Below are 21,746 nucleotides of genomic sequence, written 5' to 3'. Positions count from 1 at the left end.
ACCCAAATCTTTGGAAAGGTTGGTAAGTAAATATTCTCCTTTTCACATCACTGAAACTATTTTAGCACTCAATCTGGTTTCAGTCGTGGGTACTTTCACATTTCGGAAAGATGAAATGTTTAAAAAAACATCACTGACCAAAAGCACCGCTGACGAAAAGCATGCTCCTACAGTATCTTTCGAGATCAACCAAAACACTGTTAATCATACTGTGCTTTTAAACAGGCCAGCTGACATTTGGTTCTTGCAAAGACCTTCTTACGTGGTTTAACAATGCAAAGGCACACAAATTTCACTTAAATTAAAATGACTATATTTAAGATGTCACACAAAGGTCACTTTTGGGTCACACTTTGTTTTCTGTCTACATTAATCTCATGCAGTAAGCAATAGTTTGTTTCATACACATCCAGCTTATATATATAGTTTTTTTTCCCCAAAGGACCCCCACTTATTTTTCCTCAACCTTCAAAACATGCTTTGAAGGACATATACCACAAACGTTGCATATACAAAGCCTCCAGTATTGTGGACGATCCCTCCCACCCCTCCTGCAACCTCTTTGCCCTCCTACCATCTGGTAAAAGGTATTGCAGTATACGGGCCAGCTCCACCAGACTCTGTAACAGCTTTTTTTCCACAGGCTGTCAGGCTCCTCAACACCCTGGTACCTACTACACCTACTCCAAATCTGGAAACTTAAGTTATTTTTTGCCTAATGTCAGGCATACTGTCTGATGTATTCTTTGCACAATCCTGTAAAGTAAATTGCACTATGCACATTGCACTTTATGTACCCTGTACCCTGTCAGAAAATGTCTATGTCAGCATTGTCTATAGATTTGTCTTCCCAGTGTCTTGTCTGTATTCGCACCACAGACTTGGAGAATGATATCTCGCTCCTCTGTATACTTGTATATGGCTGGAATGACAAATAAACTTTAACCTGAAGTTAGTAAGGCCTGCTGTACTTTATTCACAAGGTACAGAAATCTGTCATTTTCATTTTAGCTACAGAATGGCCCCAAAACCCATTCCTGGGAAGCTTGATGATGTGCATCACACAGCAATAAGGTTTCTGCTTTTAGTGCTCACCACCGCAACCTTTACTCCATGAATATCTGGTCTTCTTTATGTTTCATTGGTGCCTATTAATCTCTGCTGGGGTAACTCCTTTATATCTTTTTTTATATCTTACCATACAATGTACTGTATAATCACAACATTATAAGAGTTCTGCAGACTTATTTACAGGTCACAGCAGACAAGGACTGGAATATGCTAAACCAAAATTAAGGTTGCACAACTTTAAAAAAAAACAGAATCAAATGTTTTGACTGACCTATATATTTAAGTTCCTTGTTTTTTAATTGTTGCTCTTTGGGTTGTTAAAGAAAAATGGGAATTTGTCTGCAATTATCTTAGATAATCTGATAATGAAAGTCAGTTATAGTAAAAGTTACAAGTATAAGAAGTACTATACTGCCAACTTGGAAAACCCGAATATTAAACTTCCACCACATGACTTGTGAAGTCTTAGTACAGCATCTGTGTTACCATCCTCAGACAATGACAATCCACTGACCCTTCATCTGAGATTGGAGGTTTCCAGTAAGAAGGGCAGCTTGTCATACATCCATTCGGTTGACTTACTCAACAATATATTGCATTTATCTGCAGGAAGCCACCACCATACATGCTCGAATCGCACGAACAATTGTCTGGGTCACTGGAGTTCAGACAGCAGCACATTCTCTATACTCCGCACTGAGTTTGATCAAAACGGGCCACTCTCATACGTCTGTCGTACGTCCTAGGCTGGTTCATTTCTTACGGAACTCCATCTTATGATGGAGTGGCCATCAGCAGGGGGGAAAAAAAAGTTATATCGAGGGGAACGATTTACATTTTGTGCGCACGAAATAACTAAATCGTTCTCTCGTTTTCTTTAATTCGTGCGCACGAGTGTACTTTTTCCTTCGTTTGTTTTGTGTCACGGTAGTCGCACTCACATACTGTAGAAAGTTTCTGAAACTCCAGCATTATCCCCGGCTCCGAGCAAACGCTAGTTAACACGTTACCGCGTCTGTATATTAGTACAATAAAGCCTAACCTACACTGCTGCAGATTAGGATACTGGATAGAGATGAACTGATTAATGTTTATTATGGTTTGGGGATGAGCTATGAGGGCATTGTAGCTACTGTACTCTTGAACTACAGGGCATCACTGTCAGCAAACGGCAACTGAAGAGGATTCTCAGGTTTAATTGGCTCTGCCGACGGCGATATGCTAACATAGAAGAAATGATTGGCTTTATTGATGACCAACTGCGAGCTAGAAAGAGCTAGAAAACATTATTTCGTTTTAGGTAATTCGTGCGCACTAATTATAAATCGTTCTCTCGATATAACTTTTTTTTCCTACTGATGGCCGCTCCAGGGCTCTGTAATTTCTGGTCCCGTCCATTTTTGATGCTTTCTCTCACATTCTCTCCTACACTCATCCTAAAATCGGACTCAAACCTTTTATTGCTGTGTTTGGTGCACCACCTGCTAATCTCTCCCTTCCAATAATACTTACTGGCTCTCTTTAGCAGCTCTCCAGGAAGGCGCCGTATCCTCTTTAACTAGAAGCATGCTGCCCCACTCACATTACTTCAATGGATCAGGAATATGATGCAGTTTCTTATATTGGAGAAAAATAGATGCACACTAACTGGGTCGACCTTTAAGGTTTGTAAAACTTGGCAACCATTTCTGAACTACCTAGACCTCCATCTGTCACCTACTGGCTATTTAAATTAAAGGACTTTTTATTTCCGCTTCCTAGTTTAGTATAATTAGTGCTTTGCTAAGCTCTCTTTTCATGTGCATCTGCCTTTCCTTTACTCTTTCTTGTGAGGGAAGATTTTACAACATTTCACAAATTTTTCTCAGTTGTAGCATTGTACCAGCAATTTACATGTTTTGTAATATTAATTATAAATATATACAAAGCATAATGTGTTTTTGTAGGAGTAAAATGCAATAAAATACTTTATTTTTGTATTTTGTTTGTAATTGAAAGACCTCTGATTTTTACCATTTCCTCAGGTAAAATTTGTAGAATGGCATGAACTGATTTAAATTGAGCTGTCTGGTGTGGTTTAAATGATGAGAGTTTGACAGGAAAAAAAAAAACCCACAATGAATTTGTATAGATTTCTGTCTGAATGAAATCACAAAACATAAATGACATCCATTTTAATTTAATACAGAAGTAACCTTTGTTGTAATCTCATTACATTGAAATGAAGGAAAAGAAAGCTGTACAAGTCTTTGCAACCTGTTATTGTGCGGATGTAATAAGTCACTCATGCTCATCATCATATACTCTTTAAGATATAACTCATTGTGAAAATCAAACATCCAAAATCATATCCATTTTCATTGTAAGAATTGAAGTACTGACCTAAAATAATTTCGGTACAGGAGTATATAGCTGTAAGAACAGTCTGAATAATAATAACTTAATTGTAAGACTTCATTATAAACTTATCAATTTGGCAACTATGTTTCTGAAACAGTACTGAATGAGTGCCTGTAATACTTTCATTAACAACAAAAAAGAAACTTCTCAAAATAAATCATTTATATACTGTTAGTATATTATATACTGCTTCAGCAGGATAATTCAAATATATTGTATTATGTATACAATTTAGTGGCATTGTGATATTTCACAGGTTAAATTAACAACAGATACAACAACACAAGCAAAAGTTTTTAAAATTGGTAGTTAATTCCACAGAGAAAACCCTTATGTTTCTGTATGCTGTGCATATTACCAAACACAAACTGAAGCTTTGCAGAGTCTAATTTGATATTCCTATAGAAATAAGCTGACAAGGCAAACTTATATTCACATTATATAAAAAGTCAAATTGTTTTTGGGTCTGAATACATTTCATGAAAGATGGGCTTGCAAAAGCTACAGCAAGTTAGAAAATCTTAATAAAACCTTTGCGGTTTCCTAATAACTCGTTAAACATCTGTGCATAAACAAATGTCATTTAAAAATAAGAACAAAACAGAATATTACATGTAGGGTACTGCACACAGCTATGCTTTATCTGCCCTGTCTGTTAATGATTTTTTGGGAGTACTGTAACCTGTAATACTTATCCTGTACATGCATAAATAAAGAAAAGGTCTTTTTACAATGAACTAAAAAATAAAAATAAGGGAAATGTACTTCCCAAGATGGTGGAAAGCAACAAAAACCAGCACAGCATGGGATGAAACTGGGTTATGCGCGATATGAAAATAATCCACCTGGGACCAAAACCCACAAGACCTTCAAAATCTCCTCTCTACCTCTCCTCTTAGAAACAAACGGTTTCTAATCGCATCACGACACGGGAAAGCTACAACTGTTATTAAATCAGGAGCAGCATGAGGAAAGATGCAATGCCCTTTTTACAGCGCGGGGGGGACAGGTGATTTCTACTAATGCAGTCCTGTTGTGTCAGGCACCGACACGCACAGCTCTGCTGGCTCCAACGCTCAAAATGTCAATGCACAGATCACTTCCCAGCTCAGTCAACCTGGACTGAAGAGCCTGTTATGGGAATTCAACCCTCTGCCTTCCTGTTCAAATGGAACAGAATGTTCTCCTTCTTAAAACTCCTACTCGCCAACAAAAAAACAACAACATAGAAGCACAAGCACAGAGAACAGAGGCAGACGTGACAAACTTTTCGATATTCTCTTTTGGTAGGTTTAATCAAAGGTTTGAGGGAGATTTCACTTCTGTAACAGCACGTACTGTAGTAGACTAACTTTTCTAAATCATTTTAATGGTCTGCTCTTTCAGACTTTTTCTTCTTTGAGATGTCTTAACTTTAAACATTGAATTTAAAACGAAATAATCAGACCCGTTTGATTACCCAAAGGGAACGTTCTTGTTTAATATGCATGACCAGTACTTTTTGGTTCAGCTGTATTATTCAAAGATTGTTTGCAGAACGCAACAAAAACAGCACCCTGTGCTTGTCTCTGAATTTTTGCAGGTTCTAGGATGTGGAAGGAGGTCGCCACCCTAAAGTTAACTTGAGTACATAAAGTATATTTTAAAGATAAGTGAAATCTAAAAAGGACAAGACAACAAGAACACCTGGATCTTATGTAACTTCAGTGACCTCAGAGTCCTTTATTTTGAAGTAATGCATTAGGAAACAAACAAAATATTTTATTGCAACTTCAATGCTGTTTTTATAATGCCAAGGCCAATATTTAGTAATTTTCAGTCCTTTCACTAACCCAATTTTCACTAAGACAAATTATGGATGCCTTTTGCTTTCTGACGAGCAAGCTAATCATACTTCTTTGTTGCAAGAGATTAAATGCTACAAGCACAATTCTAAATGAACATGTACATTAGAAACAGGGAGCTACTTTCTTTCAAAAGACATGAAGGAAAGCAGGTCATCACCAGGTCTTGAAGCAATTTGTTAAAAGCCTAAGTTATATAACAAATGAAAAACTGATGAATACTGGTTAAAAATGGTCTTCGTGACACCTTTGTAGCAATTCTCCTTTAACTGTAGACTAAGGAACAAACATCTCACAGACATTATTTTCTGTATTTGTTGCATTATTATTTAGTTATTTCCGAAGCTGCATCTGAAAGCAATAAATGTATTAACAATAACACCGAAAAGCAAAAATGTTCTTAGCTTGGTGCCATAATATTTACATAAATATGTACCACATAAATACACATTTACTAGTAACATAAACACAAATAATGAATAGTAAAAAATAATGATGTATTTATTGAGAACAGACAGAAATAACAACAGAGTTCTATATTCTGGGTAGCAGTATACTTTACTCAGCATGTGGCAGATTTATAGGGGATTAAGAAGCCTTTAACTTGTATGATGTTGGTTAATGAAGTTTGTAGTCTATCCAGGGATTAGGGTCAATAAACTACATATTCCAAAAAGCAATAAGCAACGTTAGGATTGTTTATTTCCTAGGTCTGCTGGGTTATGAGGCATAGCTCTTGGTAAAGAGGCTGTCTCTCTTTTTAAAAAAACATTGGAAAAACTCTTATTTATAAGACCTGAACTGCTGCATCAAAACATATGTTAAAAGAGAAATAAGAATCAAGAAGGTATGAACTGCAGCCAATTTAATGGTGCTGGAGCTCTCAGATCTTTCTACAGGACCAGGGTGGGAATGTGAAGTGGAAAAAGTCCACCTGTAGCAAACCTGTAGCAGGTATTTCCATACCTCCTCCCCCCTTATCCAACTTTTCTGGCTCCCTTCTCTCCAGCTTCTCTCTTCTTGACTCAGCATCCCTCAATAAACTAGTTAAACACATGAAACCCACCACATCTATTTTAGATCCCATTCCCACCACTTTATTTCAGCCCTGTTTCTCTTTTCTCTGTCCTATTGTCCTCAATATTATAAATGAATCCTTGAGCACTGGCATTGTACCAACGGTCCTCAAAACTGCTGACATTACTCCTGTTCCAAAAAAGCCTAACATGGCTCTCGACAATCTTAACAATTTTCACCCCATCTCCAACTTACCCTTTCTTGCAAAAATTGTATAACGTGCTGTCACATTTCAGTTACATAACCACCTCATGACAAATAACCTTTTCGAACCCCTCCAATCTGGCTTCCGTCAACTTCACAGCACAGAAACTGCCCTGATCAAAGTAGCTAACGATCTTCTAATAGCTTCTGATTCTGGTTCTCTTTCTATACTCATCCTTCTTGATCTCAGTGCTGCTTTTGACACTGTTGACCATGACATCTTACTTTCACATCTTGAGACTGTTTGGAGTTTCTGACACTGCTCTCAAATAGTTCAAGTCTTGTCTCACTGATCGCTGTCACTTTGTCTCTCTTAATGGGCACAGGTCTGAAATTGGTCTTGTTAAGTCTGGTGTTCCTCAGGGCTCAATACCGGGCCCCTTGCTCTTCAGCATTTACATGTTTCCACTTGGTCAGCTTTTAAGATCACATGGCCTCAGCTATCATTTCTACGCTGATTATACTCAAATATACATCCATACCAAACCTGACACTGATGTGGCTGTCTCTATTCTATCTAATTGCATCTCTGACATAAAAACTTGGATGACTCAAAATTTCCTTCATCTTAACTGTGACAAGACTGAAGTCATGCTTATTGGCACCCCCCATCAACTTTGTAAAGCCAGTCCTATAACCCTATCTGTAGATGGTTCTGTACTTGAGCTTCAGTATAAATTGAAAAACCTTGGGGTGCTATTCGATTCTGGCTTAACATTTGACCCACATGTGCAGCATATTGTCAAAACATCTTTTTTTCACCTCAGAAATATTGCTAGACTACGCCCTGTGCTATCACTAACAGTGGCTGAAAAGCTGATCAACACATTTGTGTTCTCTTGAATTGACTACTGTAATGCTCTACTTGCTAGGGTATCTAAATCTTATTTGAATAAACTGCAGTATGTCTAAAATTCAGCAGCCAGGATCCTGACCAGGTCTAGTGCAAGTGATCAAATTACTCCTATCCTGAAGTCCTTGCACTGGCTTCCTGTCAAATTCTGTGTGGACGTTAAAATCCTCATGCTCACCTTTAAGGCTCTACGTGGCTTGGAACCTCAGTACCTGTCTGAACTATTATCGCCCTACTCCCCACCTCGCAACCTTCGCTCTTCTAATTCTGGTCTCCTTACTGTCCCCCAAGCCCATCTACACTCTAGGGGTGACAGGGCCTTCTCCTGTTATGCCCCCAAGCTCTGGAACTCTCTGCCCAAGGATATCAGTGTCACCTTCTCTAAACTCCTTCAAATCCAGACTCAAAACCTTCTTCTTTAGAGGAGCCTTTACTTAACTGGTTCCATTCTTCACCCCTCTGCTTTTCCTAGTATCACCATCCACGGTCTCCTCTGTATATTGTAACTGTGTTTTATCTTGTGGATTCTTTTTATTTATTGTTGTTCTCATTCTGTAAAGCGCTTTGAGAAGCCACCTTTAAAGGCACTATATAAAATAAAGTTTTTTATTATTAATTCATTGTTATACTGCAAGACATAATAAAAAACCTAAGGTCACGGACACCCTTCAAAAAAACTTAAAATATGCCTTTTCTAAAGATCATAGATGCTTAATGGTAACTGATTACTTCCTAATGGCTACAATAGGAGCATTTTGATCTAACCTTAGGGTTAATAAGTGAGCAAAATACTCTAAATTCTTTTTTATTTATTAAGGTAAATTATTTTTCATTCTAGGCAGCACAGTGGCACAATGGTTAGCATTGCTGCTTCACAGCGCTGGTGCCCTGGGTTCAAAATCTGGGGCACTATCTGTGTGGAGTTTGTATGTTCTCCCCACGTTTGTGTGGGTTTCCACATAGACCCATAGACATGCTAGTAGCTTAATGTAATAATGTAATGTTGCTTTATTAGCCCTATACAATTTCTTGCCTTAGGAATTAGTCTTTTCGCACACCCCAGCTTGCTCTCCATGAGACACAGACACACAGACAGGGAGAGAAGCTTGGGGTCAGAGCGCAGGGTCAGCCATTGTACAGCACCCCTGGAGCAGTTGGGGTTAAGGGCCTTGCTCAGGGGCCCAACAGAACAGGATTCCACTGCCGGCTGCGGGATTTGAACTGGCAACCTTCCAGCCTCCAGCGTCATTCAACAGGGGTCTTGCCAGCTGCGCTAAAGAAGACCTTCCTCAGCCCGGGGGGCCAACATCCCTGAGATTCCTCTGCCAGCTGCAGGATTTGAACCGGCAACCTTCCAGTCACAGGCAAAGATCCTTAGCCACAGAGCTACCTATCCACCCCGCTAACTGGCTTCTGGGAAAATTCGCCTTGGTGCTAGAATGTGCATGTTGTGTCTGTGTGTGCCCTGCAATGGACTGGCATCCCATGTCCTGCCTGGAGTCCCCTAAAGCTGTTTTAAAAAACAGATGGATAGCTTTCTTCCTTATGCACCCAACACAATATAGTACATGTAAGCCGAAATTGTACTTAAAACTGTATTAGTTGTAATATTTATTAATCACCATACTATTTTTGCACTGTCCCCCGAATTACTTTTTTTGCACTGTTTTTGTCCTGTTGTATTCTTTCTCTGTTTGTGTATTTGCACAGTTTTGATTACACTGTTATATTACACTGTTATTGTTATTGTGTTACTGTCTATTGTCTTATCTTCAGTTCTATTTATACAGATGCAGCCATTCAAAGTGCGCGTTACAGACACGTACCGCAGGTGACGTCGCTCAGTATGACGCAAGATGACGCGTGGCACCGCAGTATGTGATTGGTTGACCGACAGGGGCACTCGTGGTCCGTTGGTCTGTCGTAGAAAGACTTACAGTAAACGTCTTTGCTGTGCCCGTTGTAGGTATTGAATTTTACCACTGAAGGGAAATCTTAGTAGCTGAGCATAAAAAGAATAGGAGCATACTGTAACGCGTGTGAAGGCCATAAACGATATTAATTTTGGAACATAAACATACAGTGTATAGCTGGTCTTGGTACTTTAAAGAAAAAAATACACACCAGTATTCCATTTCTCCCTAAACATTTTAAGCTTCGAAGTCTTTAACTAACGCGATACCGGAGTCAACAAGCATACTTTTAGAATTTGATTAAAAGGGAATATAATATGGAATCGCGTATCTAAAGAATTTAATAACGGTATTCGTGTGCTGCGACAGGGCTGTGTAGGGCTGTTTCGCCTGCCTGTTCATGCGAGTTGTCTTGTAGCCGACTGGTCTAGGTGCGTGACTCCCAGCTGACAGGTTGTGTGGTCGAATCCAGCTGGTGCTGGACTTTTCTTTTAACAAACATTTCTTCGAAAAAATAGAATAGCGATATTATGGACAATCAATTGACTTTTATATTTCAAAATATCGCAACATGATCGATATTTGCGATATTTTGAACATATCTTCCCTTCTGACAGCGGTGCCTGCTTCTATTGTGTGTGTGTGTGCAACAGAGTAAATTTTTATTCATTTAGGGCTAAAATACGTTCATTGTCTTCCAATCGAGTCGAGTTGACATTGGAAGCCTGCCACACCCGGACTGTTAAACCAACGCATTAGCACGTCAAAGCCCATTGAGGGTATTGAGCCAGTATTGGCTTTAGTATTCCCCCCCTCTCCCCTCAATTCAATTCAATTCAAGGTGTTTTATTTGCATGACAGATGGGTACAAGCAGTGTTGGGTATGTATATTGTAACGCTTACGGCAGACAGGCACTGTGTAAGAGCCGGCGCACCAGAGCAGCGCACCGAGGGAGCGTCTGCATTTATAACTTGATTTTTTTAAAATTAGTCAAGCAATATGAAGCATCTTCTTTTACTTTTGAGTCCCTTAAATACATTGAACACAGCTTTCTCACCACTTAAGATTGCTCTTGATACCATCCTTACACAAAGCAGAAGGGAGATCTTAGTGCCTGAGCATAAAAAGAATAGGAGCATACTGCAACGCGTGTGAAGTCCATAAACGATATTAATTTTGGAACTTAAACATACAGTATATGGCTGGTCTCGGTACTTTAAAGAAAACATACACACCAGTATTCCATTTCTCCCTAAACATTTTAAGCATCGAAGTCTTTAACTAACGCGAGACCGGAGTCAACAAGCATACTTTTAGAATTTGATTAAAAGGGAATATAATATGGAATCGCGTATCTCAAGAAATTAATATGCAATAACTGAGTCAAGGGACTCAGAGGATCCAAGGCTAGACTGAGTATAATAGGCTTCGGGCTTCTATTGTGACATCTACTGTAAATTACAGAAATGTTAAAAGTAAACAAAATAAAGTAACTAAAATGTGGTCTGAAATCACCCCTTTAGACACCCCTTTTACTTCACTGGTGTCAGATATGAAAGGCAATAGTCTCCCGTTCTGTCTGCTGTGTGTTGCAGCAGAGGGACTCCCTGCAGCTGAAAGGGGCAGAGTAACTTGCATGCCCTCTAGTACAGTTTACACATGCACGACTTTAAAAGCTAGCAAGACAGGTTTCGATTCACATTAGCTGGCGAGCCTTGTTAAAAAAACGAATGATAATGTAACATGCCACTGTTCATGAACAAAGTTATATTGAGATTTCCTAAGATACGCGATTAAAAAATAAATAAATAAAAATTTGAATCTCCTGCGGAACACATTCCATAAGAATCAGTGGTTTTACAGTATATATCGCCTTTAAAGGTGGCTTCTCAAAACGCTTTACGGGATAAAAACAACCAGAACAGCAGCAACAACAATATTGTATTTCGTTGCACTTTGAAAACCAAGTAATAACTATACAGTACGTGCAAACGTTTCGTATGTTGCTGTCGTGAATGCCTGCGTACCCATAAGTATCTTATTTGCCTTGAGTCTGTCTACAGTATCTCTGTCCCACTACCCCCATCTCTCCCTCAATTCAATTCAAGGTGTTTTATTTGCATGACAGATGGGTACAAGCAGTGTTGGGAATGTATACTTTGATATTTACACCCGGCGCGGCACCGAGGGAGCGTCTGCATTTATAACTTGGTTTTTAAAATTAGTCAAGCAATATGAAGCATCTTCTTTTACTTTTGAGTCCCTTAAATACATTGAACACAGCTTTCTCACCATCCTTACACAAAGCAGAAACTGTCCGATGACTCACAGTACAAGTGGAAAGATTACAGATTTTAATCGTCTTTAATTTTGTCTTTAATTTTGCCTGTGGAGTGTATCTTATTAAGCTCTAAATTGCATTTTGAGCGCGGTTTTTTACTTTTTTTTAATTGCATTTTGGGCGCGGACAGCACATACAAGGGTTAATGAACTGCGCCAAGAAATTTAAAATAGTATTCTTTAGGTGTGAGGGTAGGAGTGGACCGCAGCAGGCATAATCAGCAAACCAGGAAAACAAAGAACAGGACAGGTGAGATGTGTATCCAGAAAGCGAGTGATCAGAAAAAGGAAATGGAAAACGCAGAAAAAGGAAACGCTTTACAGGATAAAAACAATAACAACAGTAGTGGCTGGGCAAACGATTTTTTTTTAATCGAAATACAAATTGAGATACTGTACTGTATAATGATGTGCATGAACAAAGGTATACTGCAATTTTCTTTAGATACGCGATTAATGCTTCGTAGGAGGAGGCGGTCTTTTCCTCTTGTCTAACAGTCTGTCCACAAACAAAACATTCCTGTTAGACAAGAGGAATTGAAAAAAAACAATTTTGTCAATGAAAACCGGTGTGTGTGTCTCTCCCTGCTGGATGTTCCTCTCACAAACTGCTGAATGAATAAAATAATTTTATTGAAAATGCGTTTGCGATTGTCTGGTATTTAATTTGGTCCCTTTTAACTGTTTTTCGATCTACTGTATTGCTTTGAGATGCCACTTTTAAAGGCGATATGTAAAATAAAGTTTTTTTTATTATTGTTATAGAGAAACATGATCAGATTTTCCCTGGTTCAGAAAAAAGATCTAAAGTGCTACACATAACTTTCTTAATTCGATGTATTTAAAGCAGTGAACTACTGTAGGTGTCACATAACATTCAGAAATACAATCACGTATTTGACAAATAAAAACGATTATAATCTAATCCTTCCACGTTTGATCCCAAAATCCCAAGAAATATAAATCTTGACGGGTAGAAAGCTATGCTGAAAGTTTATTAAGATACTTAGAAGACAAAGATACTGTATCAATTTATGTTGCATTAGCCTGATTATGATTAAAAAACACATATAATTAAACACGCGTTTGCGATTTAAATCAGAACACGATTTAAATCAATATAAATGTTTATATTGTAACGCATACTGTCCAGCCTCCATTTCTCTATAAAAATTTACTCTGTTGCACACACACACACAATAGAAGCAGGCACCGCTGTCAGAAGGGAAGATATGTTCAAAATATCGCAAATATCGATCATGTTGCGATATTTTGAAATATAAAAGTCAATTGATTGTCCATAATATCGCTATTCTATTTTTTTGAAGAAATGTTTGTTAAAAGAAAAGTCCAGCACCAGCTGGATTCGACCACACAACCTGTCAGCTGGGAGTCACGCACCTAGACCAGTCGGCTACAAGACAACTCGCATGAACAGGCAGGCGAAACAGCCCTACACAGCCCTGTCGCAGCACATGAATACTGTTATTAAATTCTTTAGATACGCGATTCCATATTATATTAGCAGAAAAGCTTAAAACTACCACTTTTTCACACGCTATTTCACATGATAGTTAAATACTTCGATGCTTAAAATCGTTAGGGAGAAATGGAATACCGGTGTGTATTTTTCCTTTAAAGTGCCGATTCCTGGAATCTGACTGGCTGACACCCCTCTGAAGTGGTTCCATAAAATCTGGTATATGGAAAAGAAAGCGTTGATAAATACAAGTGTCTTTTAATACACTCTTTGCTGTGCTCTTGAGGATCCTTGTGATATTTTGAGCTCTAGTTGAATGATAAGTGTCGCATTTTAAATCATTTTCGTAGTTAGAAATTATGAAACGCCCTGTTAAAAGCAAGGAAGTTTTTATGCCCGTTGAAGTAAAACAAAATGCCTGACAAAGTATGGCTTGGACAGATTCCAAGTGCTTGTACAAATGTGCTAAAGAAATTATACTTTGAGTATACAGCTTGTCTAAAGTCATCCATTATTAATACTATTAGTAATATCTTCAGTAAAGGCTTTGATGCATAAATATTTCTGATAAAGGTAGGTTGTGTACTTTTGTCCAACTGAGCAATCTTGCTTTCATAAAATATACCAACATTTTAATGACTGATGATTAACATGCTGTAATACACAGTTCAAAATTAAAGGCTCAAATGCTGTACATGAGAGGTTAAGCTCCCCCTGGCGGTTTTACAAGGCGACGCCGGATAGTTAACCACGTGACACCACGTTAACTGCGTCATACCGCGTGATACTGTGACACGCCCACCGGGGTATGCCGCGAAATACCTCACGCATTTTGAATGGCTGCATCTGTATACTGCACCTGAGTGACTAATGAGAAACACTTTTCACTATACTATACACCTGTGTAAGTATAATGACAAATAAAGCTGAATTGAATTGAGTACATATGAAACCAGTAACTGCTAAGCCTTTTCACTGCTTTTCACTGGAAACACCACATTCACAAGCAAACACCAAGTCACAGGGGTCACTGCTGTGCAGCTAGATGAGAAAACAAAACTGAACAATTGAAACATACCCAACCCTCACCACAATTAGTCAATTACACACAGCTTTGTGTATCATTCCAGCCCCATGCAAATAAATATTCTGCCTAGACTGAAATGAACAATGCTTTGACTACAGAACCCAGCTTATACTTAGAATGGAGGCCTTTCCTGGCTGTGGCACTTAAAAAAACTTTGTAAGAAAATGTTTGAACAAGATAAAGTACTCAATTATGCAGAAACTGCCAGCAGACTTTTTTCAATGCATATAAAATAAGAAAGTGAATTACATCTGTGATGTTTATCACAGTATTTTCTTTTTATGCTAGAAGAAAGAGCTACCCATAATGTTAAATGCAAAGAGGAATTTGTTTCAATGAGAAATTTCAGCATATATTATGATTTGTATCAGGAGTTTGTAGTTTGAATAGATGAACCTACTAAGGTAAAACTGCAAAGTCTTTTCTCTAACAGTCTATAAAGGCACACTGTACATTTCACATAATACAACCTATAAGACCCAGGAAACAGGTGTTAGTAAAAAGGAATTTAGTTTCAAAACTTAGTAGGTGAACTGAATTACAAATGCTACTTTTTTACAAGGTTCAACTATTTAATATGAAATAAGTTTTCTTTTCTCTGTATTAGCATGTGGTGACAGATCGTGATGAATGGAATTTATGTAGACTGAAAAGGTGCCAAAATCTCAAAATTGCTTTTTCTTTATCGTCAATAAATAACAGTTTCACAAGATTTAAAAAAACTGGCAGACATATGGAGAGGCATCCATCATGACTTCTGCACACAGCATATGGCGATACCATTTCGGAAAAGGGGTAATAGAGATGGCCGACACCCTTCATCAGGAAACTGAATTTGATGCCTTTTCATTTTTACAGAGAAGAAATCAGCAGAGGGTGTTCTTCGAGCTCCTAAAGGAGTTTCCCCTTCACGAATTGTGGTCAAAATCGCACAATAACGAGCAAGAACTACTGTATAGCAGAATCTCACGAGTAAGCCACTACCTGAAATGTATCTTCCCTGACTGTACTGCTCCTTCTCTCCATTGTGCTGCTCTGTCCGTTGGATTGAGCACTCCTTCAAAAATATGCTCCCACAGATACAGACCTGCAAGACAAGGAGAACCCCTGATTGGATTGTTTCATAACAGTGAAAGACAAACTGCTGGCTTCAGAGGCCAGCTTTGGAATGAACCTTCAAATCAATATTCAACTTGACGGCGTTTGGCAAGCTCACTTATATATCTGCTCTTTGGGTAAAGTCAGCCAGGTGCCAAAAGAGAAACCCGTGGAGAGTGAGTTCCAGGTATTCAATCTGCTTCTCAGCAATCAGACCCGAAACATCTGGAGTTACAACTCTCATGGAGCAATTTCGCTTTGGCTGAAACACAGTAGGAACCTACTGAAAAACCAACTTTGCACATGTGCACAGTCACTACCACGGTCATGCACGTTTTTAAAAGCTCTTAGGTAGGTGAAATAGAGCAAGGATAATCATCATATTATCATATCAACATAACCCCATCCAAAGGTTAAACGCCAACCCACATAAAAAGGCATCAATCTGGACAAGGCATATTTCATCTAAAAATCTAAAGGTAAAGAAACATTAATAATATTTAAACATGAATATTATATAGATGGTAGTGCATTAATATTCCACCAAACATGGATTTTCAAAAGGAGGTTTTTAGCTTATTCTGTCGTTATTGTGTGATGTTCACAGTATGTTACTATATAAACTGTATTTTATTGACTTAATATCATATTATGTTCTGTGTATTAAATAAGCAAGGGAAGTTGAATATGTGCATTTAACATGAGCCTTGAACTGAGGACTCAGCGATGCAAATGTTAGTTGATTCTTATGTTTCCACAATAAAAGCTGATCAATTTGACAAAGTAAAAGACTACACCTTTGGACCTGCCTGAACTGTTTCTGTGCTGAACTCGTACTCTGACCCCAAGCTTTTCTCCTTGTCTGTGTGTCTCATGGAGAGCAAGTATGCGAAAAGACAAATTCCTAAGACAAGAAATTGAATATGGCCAATAAAGTGATCTTATAAACAGAGATTGAGAACTGCACGATGTAAAAAGAAAAACGAAATAGCCGTTTTGCTAATCACTTCTTTTAATTCAGGGTCACGGGAGAGCCGAATCTCGACAACACACAGGCACAAGTCAGGGTACACAGGGCAGACACACACTCACACCAGGGCCACTTTAACCAGAAGCCAATTAACCTACTAGTATGACCTGGACAGTGGGAGGAAACCCACACAAACACAATGAAGGCGCTTTTTCTGTCTCTGCTCCACTGTTATGGCCTGCCCTTGTCTATGAGAGACACAATTTTTGCTTTTGTTAAAATCGAAACTTAAAACTTACTTTCTTACTACGGCCTATGTCTGACTGCCTTGCAGTTTACCCTGTATGCTCTTGTTTCTTTTTCTTACATTTTATTGTATTTCTTTCATTTTTTCTTTCTTGTAACTACGTACATGGGTTTGGAAAGGTACTTTTTATTAATTCTTATTCTTATTCTTATTATACAGACTCCACACAGATAGCACCCCAGGTCTGGAATTGGACCCAATTGAAGTCATGCTAACCACAGCACACCCATGCCTCCCACAGACTAAATATACTTCACTGAAATGAGATCTGGAGGCTTACACAGGTGTCTGTTCATGCCCTAGGGAAAGCTGCAAACACAGGAACCCACTGATTTCACAAGGGAGGAGGGAACATCCGTTACAGTATCTCTGTTATTACACAGAGGTCACGACTCCCTCCCAAAATCAGGAGGTGCACAATTAAAAGAAAACCTGGTTCATTTACAATTGCCTTCTTCAGGATCAAGTACTGTATAAGCTGCTGTAGCTTCAGAACATCATAAACAATCTCAACTACTGACATCTACCTTATACACAAGGGAAAACCAGCAGCTGATCCTAAAAGCCCATTTGCACGACTGCATACAATGCTATGAATGGAACTTGTTGCATGTAGCTTAGCCCTATACTGTATATAATGCAATCTAATTCAAAACCTGTACAAGTACTAAACATAATACAATGACAGCACAAGCTATATCCTATAAATATTCTTTACACACCCTTTTTCATAAAAATAGATTTTTCCTTTAAGACACCAAGACTGTTTCGCCTAGTTCTGCATCTATTTTGACACAGGGGAGAAGCAGACGGTGCTGCTGTGTGGAATTGATTCTGGAACAGGGTACCTTCTGTGGGGAGTTTGCATGTTCTCACTTGGGTTGCTGGTTTCTCTAAAACTTCTGACAAATATTCTGGTTAGGCTGGCTGGTTTCTCTAAAATGTTCAAGTAAGTTGTGCGTGTGCAGGCTCTGTGATGGACTGGCATCCTGTCCACAACTTAGTCCATATAGGCATGGTTAGCACTACCACCTTGCATCTTGACTATATTGCCACCTGTTTGTGTGCATTTTCTCTGTGTTTGTGTCGGGTTTTGTCAAATACTCTGGGAAAACAGTTAAACACGCCTTTTCCCATTTGCTATCTTTTCCATACCACCAAAAACCCTGTTCTCATAAAAACATTTTTTTCCTTACATCCGTCCACAACATGTGTGTTGCCAATGGATATAAACCGTATCCGCGATGTAGCAATGAAAGTCTCTCCTCTAGCCTCAAGTACGAATACAAAAGAATACGCATACTGTAGAGCAGAGGAACAAGTAAAGGTTTATTCCATGCTGAAAAGAGAAGAAAAGAAACGGAACGTTTCGGCCGTGGAGCCTTCTTTGGGTGGGAGAGAGAGAGAAAAACTGTGCAGCAGGCTGGGAGCAGTAGAAACTGCAGGTACCCAAACTAAGATAGGGGGCAGCAGTGTGTAGTAAGTCAAGGAGCTCCAGTTCAGTCCCCTAGGCAAAGCTGATAGTGCTTGCCCCAGAACTGCCAGCTGCAGCTATCTGGTTGCGTGTTGCGAATGTTATGGTGTGAGCGGACTGGGAGAAAAGGCTTTTACCAGATGAGCCACGAGAGACTCGATTCTAACATCCACTCCTTCAGGGGCCAACCACATAATGACCAACTTCCAAAACGGAAAAATGTCGCATTAGGAAAATTAAGCAAATAATCACATCAAATAAGTCAATGTGACGCACATCATGAAACAAATACAAGAGACGCTACTTTAACAGGTACAGCTGTTGTTTTAACTAGTATCATGAGGAAATTATGATAAATCAAACAGAAAACAGCAGGCAAGCGGGATGTAACAGCAAAGTAAGAAAAAACTACATTTACACCTTACAATTAATTAAATTTTCAAGGATGAGGTTTGTGACTACTTCATCATACCGAGGTTCAAAATGTAGGGGAGGCACACTGAGAGACTTACCAATTGCAGCTTTGCCCCAGATCTGGACTTTGTATTCCTGAGGCCTGTTTTTACCAAAGTGTTCCTGGAATAACCTGAAACTGTCTTTACGCCTCTGTTGCACAGACAGAGACTCCAGTTTCTCGTCTTCCTCCCATGGATTCCACTCTTCTCCCTCTTCAGAAGCAGCCAGACCCTTCTTGGGGTCAGGCCTCAGAGGTTGCTGGGAACTGTCTGAAAAACAGCAAAAAGAAACAAGCCTATAACAGTCTCCTGAAATCACAAGTCTCTTACAGCCGGGCGAGATGAAACCAGACCCATGGTTTTTTAAACACAGAGCAGCTATCAAAGCTGTGTTATTTTTCCCCTCAGTCCGAACACCAAGCACCTCTACCTTTGAAACTCACTGTTGCACTGAGAGTAATTTCCCTGCTGTGACCATACAAAACAGTAAAACAGAGGTGACACGTGCTGAAGCTTTTTTGGACTAAATATACAGTAAAAATCCTGGCTGAGTTTGGTTTGTAAAGGAGGGCATAGGGCCTTATGGTTTGCTGCTTACTGCTTACGGTGTAAGTCTCTGGTCTTGACTGAATCTTCCATCGTAATAAATAACCCAAAATTGTTGCAAGTTTCAATGACGGAAGAGGTGTTTTAGAAAAGAAATCCACATGAAACACACTTTCAGAGCATAAGAAGTTTTCTGGAGGGGATAAGCAAGATAGCGCAGGAGATGGTTAACAAACTGAGAAACACAGGATAATACATTAATAAAATGCAGAGCAGCACTTGTCAAAAGGCATCACCTTATATACAGTATTTTGTATGTCTCCTTGCTTATGAAAAGGAATTCTTCATGTATTCGTGCATAATTTATTATTACCACCCATACAATTTCAATAAAGAACATTTATGTCTAATCTTCACTTCATTGCAGCAACAAAACATCCTGACAAAAATCAATCTACTGTAGGTCTCCCTTAGGCATTTCACCTCTATGAGACACAATGTATAATATTACATTATTTTTCATCTCCATCAGAAACCATAAGAAAATGAAAGCTACAGTAAATTTTCTGAACATTTCTTCAAAGAAACCATCTCCAATGAGCTCCGAACTGATTGTACTGAATATCTTGAATTTGATACATAAATACAGAAGCTAGACAATAAGCTCATCTTTTTAAAGAATTAAGATTTACTGTTTACTGTTAAGAAGATCTGCTCATCTGAATTTGCTATTTTAACATCTGGATTGCAGTCCGTTTGTTGTCCAGTACGCTGACACTTAATCATTTCCTGTTTTGGCATGAGAGCTGAAACAAGAAATCCATACGATTCAGTATGCAGGCTGCGAGAACAACATCAAAACGTGATTGGTCTTGGATCAGCACGCCACATGGTTTTTCTTCTATTGTTCAAAACAAAAAGTAGCCAGAAGGCTGGTTTCACTATGCGATATAAACACAACAAGAAGGCTATGCATCATACTCTGATGAACAAAATGAAAACTAACGTCACACCAAAGCAGAAAGCCTGCAAATAGAGTGTCTAAAGGAAGATAATATCGACAATATGAGAGACCAACATTGATATTTCCAGTTTCTTAAATATTAAAAAGAAAAAAAAACACACACTAAACCCCAATAAGCAGAAGAACTTTATAATAAAATGCATTAAGGTGGAATAAGGATAGGGGTGGGGCAGTGGTTTGCACTGCTGCCTCACATTGCTGGGGCTCTGGGTTCAATTCCTGGGGAGTTATCCGACTGGAGTTTGTACGTTCTCCCTGAATTTGCAGGCGTTTCCTCATGTTTCCTCCCACAGTGCAAAGACATGCTGGTCTAATATTTACTCCATGTCTACCGTGACTAGGACCAAGAGACCACAGCTACTCATATTCAAGCACAGAGTGCTCAGTATGGTACAGCAATACTTCCATGCATGACAATGACGCACTACAAAGGGCTGTGGATTATAGGATTATAGGCACAGAGGATCATAGGATGCGATTCACCATCAATCGGTGAGATTCACACCATCCTTTGTCACCATCAATCAGGATCGCAGCCATCCCGGCCACAAACTGTTCTCCCCCACTACCCTCTGGCAAGCGGTACCACACTGTTAAAGCACAGACCACTAGACTCAAGACCAGCTTCTACCCTACTGCAGTATGCATCCTCAACAGCTAACTGCAATGCCTCAGAATGCAACTTTTGACTTTTCAATACCTAACATTTATTGTCCTTAAAATGGACTTATTGCTCTTTTTATGCATCATTTTGTAATGTACTGTCTACATTGTGTCTCCGAAACAAGTTGAAATCTTGATCTTTTGGTAGAGGTACTGTAGGCCAGAGACTAACAGTCCCATCAGAATGATCACAATGTCTGACATTTCAAGGCTACAGGAGGCATGAGCAGATTAAACTGCATTGCGTCTTTTGTTTGCTAGAAATGATTTAATAATAATTATCTAAAAATGCAATCCATCCATTTCTTGAAATGTCGTCCAACTCTCTCCCCTTTTCATTATGGTCTCTTACTACTGTTACACAGATACTTAAGCCACGCCATCACACAGATTTCAAACTAGGATTGGGCAATATGATGATATGACATAGCGCGATATTTTTCTTAATTAAAACTGTGGGGAAAATATTCTTGTAATGTGGCTCTGAAATAAACTGAAACCTTTTCAAATCTGACCTTTTGGCAGATGCAGACCAGAGACTAACAGTCCCATCAGAGTGACCACAATGTCAATTTAAAACCAGATTTGGTACTGTGGTCCAACTCTCCTCTCGCCTTTGACAGTGCCATGAGAGAATGAGGTGGATGAGGCCTACGAGAGGAAGAATATGTATGGATATGACAAGTCAGCAACTGAACAATGAGGTTCTAAAGTGAGAGTCTGTCCAGTTGGGTTGAGTGCCATGGATTTGTGGCAATATCTATCCCTAGGCTGTAGAAGGAGCTTAGGAACTGCGTAAAGTCCTTACGTATAACTGTTACAGAAGCTGCAGAAAGTGGCAGCCGATGGCTCTGACTGAAGAGGAGAGACCCCTGCTGGGCCCACATAGTGATCTGTGAAGCGTCTGGGCAGACATAGAGGAGGGTGGTCCTAAGACGT

At 39.1% G+C, this 21,746-nt stretch overlaps 1 protein-coding gene across 1 annotated transcript in view; it reads right to left on the bottom strand.

The window, feature by feature from the left end:
* Positions 1-21,746, bottom strand: part of rxylt1 (ribitol xylosyltransferase 1) — a 34,593-nt gene that overhangs the window by 8,815 nt on the left and 4,032 nt on the right. Inside the window, exons 2-3 of the mRNA XM_088924020.1 lie at positions 18,632-18,844; positions 15,255-15,357 (exon numbers count right to left, since the gene is read on the bottom strand). Coding sequence (XP_088780146.1) covers positions 15,255-15,357; positions 18,632-18,844 — 316 coding nt within the window. The remainder of the gene's footprint in view (positions 1-15,254; positions 15,358-18,631; positions 18,845-21,746) is intronic.

This window comes from Atractosteus spatula, chromosome 8 (genome assembly GCF_055471065.1).
Source record: "Atractosteus spatula isolate fAtrSpa1 chromosome 8, fAtrSpa1.hap1, whole genome shotgun sequence".
Taxonomy (NCBI): domain Eukaryota; kingdom Metazoa; phylum Chordata; class Actinopteri; order Semionotiformes; family Lepisosteidae; genus Atractosteus; species Atractosteus spatula.
Note: the sequence above shows the minus strand (reverse complement) of the source record. Positions and strands in the feature narration are given on the sequence as shown.